This window comes from Asparagus officinalis, chromosome 4 (genome assembly GCF_001876935.1).
Source record: "Asparagus officinalis chromosome 4, Aspof.V1, whole genome shotgun sequence".
Taxonomy (NCBI): Eukaryota; Viridiplantae; Streptophyta; class Magnoliopsida; order Asparagales; family Asparagaceae; genus Asparagus; species Asparagus officinalis.
In genome coordinates, this window is record NC_033797.1 from 12,560,346 (window position 1) to 12,571,034 (window position 10,689).

The window sequence follows — 10,689 nt, forward strand, 5'->3', positions numbered from 1 at the left end:
GCTCCATTTATCATAATCTAAACGCCTTAAAACATCTATAAAATAAAAATCATGATGTTTGAATATTTCTAACACATATTTTTCATTATCTCTTTAGTTATATTGTTGTAAAACCGTTAATTTTACTATCACTTGATGCATTAGTAACTACAACCCAATATGTCTAATTTTTTGTTTACATGCCATCCGAATCATATAGATCAAAATAAACAGAGTGGATCAAGTAAATTGATTGCGTATAATCTAAGTTTGAAGGTGCATCCTTAGATTCAATCTAATGTGGCTCATTAGAATCATATTTTCATATATATATATATATATATATATATATATATATATAGAGAGAGAGAGAGAGAGAGAGAGAGAGAGAGAGAGAAGAGAATACCGGTATATGGAGCGGACAACACATTTGAGAAAATGTTGCCAAGGCCTATTCCCATTATATATTAACACACTTCATTAGTGGAAATGAACTGATTAGTGGTTAGGTTTCACAGCTGCTCTGTTATGACTTGGATGGTGTGTTTGGAGATGACTAAGGAAGGAAGGGAAGGGAGATTTTTCTTCCTTCTCTTCTCGCTTTTTACCCCTAATTTAGGGGGTAAGTTTTTTCTCCTCATTCTCCTTCTCTTATCCTTCTAAAGGTGGCTGGGTTGTTTGTAACTTAGAGTTGCAATGCAAGTGTCACTTTGCATGCAACTGAGAACGTTGCAACTTTCTACATGCACTACAGTTGCAATTGTTTGGTTTAAAATTTAAATTTTGATAACTATAGTTGCAACTGTTTGATTATGCTTATTACTTAATCATATGCAACTCATAATATTTTTAAAAAATAATGATTTTTAAAAAAAATAATATATTTTTAAAAATTAATAATTTTTAAAAATAATTATTTTTAAAAAATAATATATTTTAAAATAAATATTTAAAAAAAATAATATATTTAAAAATAATTATATTTTTAATAAATAATATATTTTAAAAGTATATAAATATTTTTAAAATAATATAATATATCATTAAAATATATATTATTTTTAGAAATTATATATTTAAAAAATACATTATTCAAAAACATATTTTACTTTAAAAATATATTGTTAAAAATATTATTTTAAATAATTATTTTTAGAAAATTATATTATTTTAAATATATTATTCAATATAAAATTTATATTATTTTAAATATATATTAATAAAATTATATTATTTTAAATATATACTTATTAAAAAAATATATATTCAAACATAATTATTCAATAAATATATTATTTACTTATATATTATTAAATATATATATATTATTTTAAAAAATATTTATTTTATAGAAATATATTATTTTTAAAATATATTAATTTTTAGAAAAATTATATAATATTATTTTAAAAAATTATAGATTCTTTTAAATAAATATTATTCTTTTAGAATATATTAATTTTAAATATATTATTAATAAAATATATATTCCAAAAAATATATTATTTAGAAAAATCATAGTATCCTAGAAATTTTATTTTTCAAAAATATATTATTTACGAAAAAAAAAGTTATTCAAAATATATTATTTTAAATATATTATTTTTTAAAAATATTATTTTAAAAAATAATATATATTTTAAAGATAATATAATTACTTTTAAACTAACATATTTATTTGAAGAAATTATATAATAATAATTTTTAAACAGATTAATGTGTTTTTTTAAAAAGCGTTTTTGAAGAAATTATTATAAATAAGATTATTTAACAGATTATTTAACCACCTTTGTAATGATTTATTTTGAAATAATTAATAATGTTTTGATTTAATAAATTAGTCAGTGCAACTAAGTTGCATCACTATGACTTGCGGCCATTTTTTGACGTAAGTCATATTCAGAACTAAATGGTTGTTTTGGCAACTGTGGTTGCAATGCAACTGTGAGATTGCATAAAACAGAACAAATGCTACTAGTCAATTGGACCTAGTTGGCATCAACTGGAGTTGGAATACCACTCCAGTTTGCAGCCTACAACCCCTAAATGGAAACTCCCAAACAAAAGTAACCAAAATTTCTTCCCCCCCTTCTTTATCCTCCATACCAAAACAAGGCTAGAAGTGTCAACATCATCACCACTAATTTATCTCTAGGTAGGCTCAAGTACAAATGAGTTGTCAGCTCATACCCATGCATGGGTGGCTTGTGGACTGTGCGGTGCGGGTGGGAGTGAGTAAGGGGATCGTCCAACATGGTGCGGATCGTTCCTATGCACACACATCAAAGAATATGATAATCATACAAATAGGTGTTACCTCAGGAACTATCTTGTTCTTCTTATATTGAAAGATAATATAGATGAAAGTGGACACAAAATGACGTTATTATCCATGAACCAAAGGATCTCATCTATACAATTACCTATTGCTACTGCTTGATAAATGTGTAAGATTCTTTAAAATTTCCTTCAACTTACAATAAAAAGTTAAAATATACTTCAAGGATGGTAATCACGACCATTGAGTGGATAACACGTTTATCACCCCTATAGCTTTACATGAGATGCTAAAGAAAATTTCCTTCCTCGGTAAAATCTCATTTTAAATGGAAATGATCATGTCACATTGAAATTATACTAACTGTTTGATTCACTATCAATATTATATCTGGAAACAAAACGTTACATAAGCATTTTCCACAGTTTATACCCTTGCTTTTAAAAAGTGATCTTTTATTAAATGCTTTTATATTTCCCCACTATTTTGGCCACTAGGTCCAAATGGAAATTCTCATACTTTTTATCATATCATGTAGTGCATGAGGCAAAAGATAGCATTTTGAGCTATTATGTAGGTTCTTTTTGTTCCATGTTAGAACTTATCAAGTTATAACCATTTGATGGATGAGCCTAGAAGTCTTCAAGCCAAATATTTTATTATCAATATACATTCAAGCCAGGTGTAGATCAAGATGAATGGCGTGGATCATCCATTAGGAAGAAAAGAGTTCTAAATATATTAAGAAATTTTAGATAAATTGGCACCTTTCATCTTAATCTAAAAATGCATAATGAAAAAATGAAGTTTTTGGGAAGCATTTGTACCCATATGCTTCAAAATGATGTCTCTTTCTACAATTGGAATGGCATCTCTAATCATATCCTAATTTGAATATATTGACAATATTATACCCTAATCCTAATTCATATCCTAATTTGAATGTATTGACAAGATGAACAAAAGGTCAGCTATTTGGTTTGTTACCATTGTATTAAATATCCATTAATAGGCTGATATAGTCGGTCCAATATATCCTTTTATAAACTTTGCTGCAAACGATATGGTCTAGAATAATTCTTTGCATTTTTTTGCATATTTGGGCGATATATTCCTCCGGGGCCGATATATCAGTCGATATGTTGGCCGATATATCCTTTTATATAGCTTGTTGCAAAAAAAATTAGTTTTGTAAAAAAAATTCAATTTTTTTACAAAAGTTCATCCATATGAAGTTTTTTTTAAGGCAAATGTTTCGGTTTTGGTGCTTTTTTTCCCATTTAATTTTACCAATTGTTAGTGGATCTCGAACATTTATATTTGCATTTTTATATCTTAGATTTTATTAAATATGTTTAGATTAAATAGGACATGATATATATATGCATTCATGCGATATGTATTGAATTTACTACATATCCTATTTTTTCGCCCAATATAAGTTTTGGCCCATCCGATATTCTCACATATCTGATTTTTGAAAGCCCGTTGGTGGTTACATGATCTCTTAGAAAAGTTCAAACAGCCTATAATGTTCATTTTGAAAATTCCCATGCACTTCCATGCTGAGAACTATCACTAAGAGCTCCATAAGAGCTCATCTTAGGATGATCTGCACCTTTTGTATCAACATATTCCAAATTATCAAAAAAAAAAAAAAAAAAAAAAAAAAAAAAAAAAATAATATGAAGCTTTCTTGATCTTACTCTCTAGATTAATTTTGGATGTCTAGATTAAGATAAAAGGTATGGATTGTCCTAAAGTAGCTTGTTATGGAGGTTCTTCCCAAGTGCTATTATTTGGGAACAGTTCCATCCAAAGGTTTATAGCTTATTCATATCAACACATTTTAGGGGGTGAACGCCAAAAATGACAGTCTTTCACCAAAAAATTGACAACCATTTAGTATTTATTAAACCCCTCCCTCCCAAATTACAATTCAAAATGAAACAAGTGGTTACCATTGACTAGCTCGAGCTGTTTGTGGTCACCTAAATTGAATTTTCAATTGTTCCAGGTGTTCCATATGTCAGGGCAAGATAATTGATGCGGATGAGAGATAACACATGATGTGGAAAGTTGACAACTCATACTGTCAAGTTTAGTTACCTGGGATGGTAAAGCCTTTCTGTTGTCATCCCTGGTGAGTCATTCTATGTTCTTACTATCTCAGTGACCTTTTCGTTGTGAAGTCAGAGTACTTATAGTGACAAGTTAACGCTTGAAAATAAGCTGTTGTAGCCAGATATTCTTATATCTTGTTGACTCTTCAGGTTCACTGGAGAATGAAAGTTGTTGACTGCCGAAGAGGAGTTGCTATATTGTAGCTTATATGTTATTCGGGTTGGTTCTTGAAGTGTTGCTCCTGAATTTGGTGACTTAGCCGAGCAGAGAAACCAACAACTTGAAGGCACATTTAGGTCAACAACTACGACGCTGTTTGTGTAATTCCGACTAATATTCTAGATATTTTGGAAGTCTTTTCCTTGGCTTCATGAATTATTGCAATTTATACTTGCGCACTACTGAACTGACAAGTGGTACTCAATATACAAAGGTTGTATGCGCATTCATAGGCTCCGTACAGCATGCTGATCTGTTGTTTCTTCGGTGGTGGTTCTCGAAGCTGTAAGTCCTCTTTGGCAAGCATATTTGTATTGGTTAAGAGTGATAGTCATTTAAATATGTTTTTCCTTTAATTTTGATTTCTTTGTTAGTATTTCGTTTACTCATCCACTTTATTTTAAATCAGAAAGATTTAGTTTATGAAGATATTTATGGTTACCAAAGGCAATGCAAGCCCAATTTTACCAAATAATTGGTCATCATTTCTCTATTATCTGCATTACTATATACAAAAGCTTACCGTTTGTTAGTTTTATATTTAGTTACCCGACACATTCATAAATAAGCTCCTGTATCCATGTCCATGTCCGTGTCTTATTCCGACATCCTGGGGCACTTTTTGAAATACATACCTTCCATTTGCAGACCGTAAACTTAATTATATAATCACATGGCTTAGTTCAAAATACTTGTGATACAACTTCTTGAATGTATATCGTACGCTTGCTGCTCAAATTATGCAAGTCATTGGAGTCAAAGAACAGGTTGTTTAGCAGGCATAGTTCATAAGTATGATTTTAACTTGGCATGGATCAGCTTCAGAAGTCTTCAATGCAAAATATTTTTATTATCAATATACATTCAACCTAGATGTAGCATCAACATGAATTGGTGCCTATCGTGGTCATCATGACAACACATTTGAGAAAATGGGTTGCCAAGGCCTATTCCCATTATATATGTACACACACATTCATTAGTGGAAATGAACTGATTAGAGTGGTTAGGTTCACCTGCTCTGTTATGACTTGGATGGTGTGTTTGGGAGATGACTAAGGGAAGGGAAGGGAAGGGAGATTTTTGTCTTCCTTCTCTTCTCCTTCTTTACCCCTAATTTAGGGGGTAAGATTTTTTCTCCTCATTCTCCTTCTCTATCCTTCTAAGGTGGCGTTTGGTTGTTTGTAACTAGAGTTGCAATGCAAGTGTCACTTGCATGCAACTGAGACGTTGCAACTCTTCTTACATGCAACTACAGTTGCAATTGTTTGGTTTAAAATTTAAATTTTATAACTTATAGTTGCAACTGTTTGATTATGCTTATTACTTAACATATGCAACTCATAAAATATTTTTAAAAAATAATGATTTTTAAAAAAAATAATATATTTTTAAAAATTAATAATTTTTAAAAATAATTATTTTTAAAAAATAATATATTTTAAAATAAATATTTAAAAAAAATAATATATTTAAAAATAATTATATTTTTAATAAATAATATATTTTAAAAGTATATAAATATTTTTAAAATAATATAATATATCATTAAAATATATATTATTTTTAGAAATTATATATTTAAAAAATACATTATTCAAAAACATATTTTACTTTAAAAATATATTGTTAAAAATATTATTTTAAATAATTATTTTTAGAAAATTATATTATTTTAAATATATTATTCAATATAAAATTTATATTATTTTAAATATATATTAATAAAATTATATTATTTTAAATATATACTTATTAAAAAAATATATATTCAAACATAATTATTCAATAAATATATTATTTACTTATATATTATTAAATATATATATATTATTTTAAAAAATATTTATTTTATAGAAATATATTATTTTTAAAATATATTAATTTTTAGAAAAATTATATAATATTATTTTAAAAAATTATAGATTCTTTTAAATAAATATTATTCTTTTAGAATATATTAATTTTAAATATATTATTAATAAAATATATATTCCAAAAAATATATTATTTAGAAAAATCATAGTATCCTAGAAATTTTATTTTTCATAAAATATATTATTTTAGAAAAAATATATTATTCAAAAAATATATTATTTTAAAAATATATTATTTTTTAAAAAATATTATTTTAAAAAATAATATATTATTTTAAAGATAATATATTACTTTTAAAACTAACATATTATTTTGAAGAAATTATTATAATAATAATTATTTTAAAAGATTAATGTTGTTTTTTTTAAAAACGTTTTTGAAGAAATTATTATAATAAGAATTATTTAAAAGATTATTTTAAACCTTTAATGAATTTATTTTTGAAATATTAAATAATGATTTTGATTTTAATAAATTTAGGTCAGTTGCAACTAAGTTGCAACTATGACTTGCGGCCATTTTTGACGTAAGTCATATGTTGCAACTAAAGGTTGTTTTGCAACTGTGGTTGCAACTGCAACTGTGAGTTGCAGTAAAACAAACAAATGCAACTAGTCAAATTGGACCTAGTTGCATGCAACTGGAGTTGCAACCACTCCAGTTGCAGCCTACCAAACAGCCCCTAAATGGAACTCCCAAACAAAAGTAAACCAAAATTTCTCTTCCCCTCCCCTTCTTTATCCTCCATCCAAACAGGCTAGAAGTGTCAACATCACCACTAATTTATCTCTAGGTACCTCAAGTAAAAATGAGTTGTCAGCTCATACCCATGCATGGGTGGCTTGGTGGACTGTGCGTGTGAGGGTGGGCATGTGAGTAAGGGGATGTCCAACTGGTGCGGGATGTTCCTATGCACACACATCAAAGAACTATGATAAATCATACAAATAGGTGTTCCTCAGGAACTATCTTGTTCTTCTTATATTGAAAGATATATAGATGAAAGTGACACAAAATGGACGTTATTATCCATGAACCAAGTGATCTCACTATACAATTACCTTTGCTACTGCTTGATATATGTGTAAGATTCTTTAAATTCCTTCACTTACAATAAAAGTTAAAATATACTTCAAGGAATGTAGATCACGACCATTGGAGTGGATAACACGTTTGGATCATCCCCTATAGCTTTACATGAGATGCTATAGAAAATTTCCTTCCTCGGTAAAACTCTCATTTTAAATTGGAAATGATCATTCCAAATTGAAAATTCATACTACTGTATGTGATTCACTATCAATGATATATCTGGAAACAAAACTTCATGCATTTTCAACAAGTTTTACCCTTGCGTTAAAATGATCTTTAATTAAATGCTTTTATATTTTCCCACTATTTTGCCATAGGTCCAAATGGAAAATCTCATCTTTTTTATCATATCATGTAGTGCATAGAGGCAAAAGATTATGCATTTTGAAGCTATTATGTAGGTTCTTTTTGTTCCATGTTAAGAACTTATCAAGTTATAACCATTTGGATGGATGAGCTAGAAGTCTTCAAGCCAAATATTTTATTATCAATATACATTCAACCAGGTGTAGATCAAGATGAATGGCGTGGATCATCCATTAGGATGAAAAGTAGTTCTTAAAGTGATATTATGAAATTTTAGATAATTGGCACCTTTCATCTTAATCTAAACAATGCATAATGAAAAATGAAGTTTGGAAGCATTGTACCCATGCTTCAAATGATGTCTCTTTTCTACAATTGGAATGGCATGCCTCTAATCATATCCTAATTTGAATATATTGACAAATATTCAATACCCTAATCTCTAATCATATCCTAATTTGAATGTATTGACAAGATGAACAAAGGTCAGCTATTCGTTGGTTGTTACCATTGTATAAATATCCTTAATAGAGCCTGATATATCGGTCAATATATCCTTTTATAAGACTTGCTGCAAAACGATATGGTCTAAATATCCTTTGCCATTTTTTTGCAATTTTGGGCGATATATTCCTGCGGCCGATATATCAGTCGATATGTTGGCCGATATATCCTTTTATATAGCTTGTTGCAAAAAAAATATAGTTTTGTAAAAAAAAATTCAATTTTTTTAGCAAAAGTTCCATCCATATGAAGTTTTTTTTAGCAAAGTTTCGGTTTGCTTTTTTTCCCATTTAAGTTTTTACAATTAGTTAGTGATCCTGAACATTTATTATTTGCATTTTTATATGCTTAGATTTTATTAAATATGTTTAGATTATAATTAGGACATGATATTATATATGCATATCATCCGATATGGTATTTGGATATTTACTACATATCCCTGATATTTTCCCAATATAGATTTTTGCCCATCCGATATTCTCCCAATATCTGATATTTAAAACCTTGGTGGTTACATGATTCTTAGAAAAGTTCACGCTAAATAATTTTCATTTGAAAATTTCCATGCACTTCATGCTGAGAACTATCACAAGAGCTCCATAATGAGTCATCTTATGGATGATCTGCACCTTTTTGTTCAACATATCCAAATTAATCTATGAACTTCTTGATCTTACTCTTCTAGATTATTTTGGATGTCTAGATTAAGATAAAAGGTATGGATTGTCCTAAGAGTAGCTTGTTATGGAGTTCTCCCAATGCTTTATTTTGGGAACTAGTTCCCATCCAAAGGTTTATACTTATTCATATCACACATTTTAGGGGGTGAAAGCCAAAATGAACAGTCTTTCACCTAAAAATTGACCCATTTAGTATTTATTAACCCCTCCCTCCCAACATTACAATTCAAAATGAAACAAGTGGTTACCTGCACTAGCTCGAGCTGTTTTGTGGTCACCTAAATTGAATTTTCATTGTTCCAGGTGTTCCATATGTCAGGCAAAGATATTGATGCCGATCAGAGGATAACACATGATGTGGAAAAGTTGACAACTGATCTGTCAAGTTTAGTTACTGGGATGGTAAAGCCTTCTGTTGACATCCTCTGGTGAGTCATTCTTGTTCTACTATCTCAAGTGACCTTTTCGTTGTAGTGCAGAGTACTTATAGTGACAAGTTCAAGCTTGAAAAGCTGTTGTAGCCAGCATATTCTTATATCTTGCTTGAACTCTTCAGGTTCACTTGGAGAATGAAGTTGTTGACTGGCCGAAGAGGAGTTGCTATATTGTATGCTTATATGTTATTGGGTTTAGGTTTTTTGAGAAGTGTTGCTCCTGAATTTGGTGACTTAGCGAGCAGAGAACAACAACTTGAAGGAACATTTAGGTAAACAACTACGACCTTGTTTTGTGTAATGTCTCGACTAATATGCCTAGATATTTTGAAGTCTTTTCCTTGCTTCATGAATTATTGCAATTTATACTTGCACTATGAACTGACAAGTGGGTGACTTCATATACAAAGGTTTATGCATTCAAGGCTCCGTACACATGCTGAATCTGTTGCTTTCTTCGGTGGTGGTTCTCGAGAAAAAGCTGTAAGTCCCTCTTTGGCAAGCAATTTGTATTGGTTAGGAGTGATAGTATTTAATATGTTTTTTCCTTTAATTTTGATTTTCTTTGTTATATTTCGTTACTCATCCACTTTATTTTAAATCAAGAAAGATTAGTTTATGAAGATATTTATGGTTCACCAAAGCAATGAAGCCCCAATTTTACCAATAATTGGTCTATCAATTCTCTATTATCTTGCATTAACTATATACAAAAGCTTTACCCTGTAGTTTATATTTAGGTTACCCGGACACATCATCTAAGCTCCTGTATCCATGTCCATGTCCGTGTCTATGTCCGACACTCTGGGGGCACTTTTTGAATACATACATTCATTTGCAGACGTAAACTTAATTATATAACACATGCTTTAGTTCAAAATACTTGTGATACACTTCTTGAATGTATATCGTACGCTTCTGCTCAAATTATGCAAGTCATTGGAGTCAAGACAGGTTTGTTTTAGCACATAGTTCATAAGTATGATTTTAAAGGGTCATTTGAGTATCTAGTTCAAAAGGGAGTAGTTTTTCAATTTATAATTTACTCGATAAAAGAAACATAAAATGGTAATGAGGAGTCTCATAGCATGTGAATGAAAAATAATGTTTGTCTCATGTAGAGTATTAATTTTAATATGTATGCATATAGCCATGTCCCTGCATCTTGACTTTTACAACTTTGCCATGTCCC

The 10,689-nt window shown here is 29.0% G+C and overlaps 1 protein-coding gene across 1 annotated transcript in view; it reads left to right on the forward strand.

Annotated features, from left to right (window-relative positions):
• Positions 1-10,689, forward strand: part of LOC109836649 (ABC transporter D family member 1) — a 43,917-nt gene that overhangs the window by 27,290 nt on the left and 5,938 nt on the right. The window contains exons 16-18 of the mRNA XM_020404620.1: positions 9,367-9,491; positions 9,620-9,769; positions 9,908-9,980. Of these exons, the coding sequence (XP_020260209.1) occupies positions 9,367-9,491; positions 9,620-9,769; positions 9,908-9,980 (348 nt within the window). The remainder of the gene's footprint in view (positions 1-9,366; positions 9,492-9,619; positions 9,770-9,907; positions 9,981-10,689) is intronic.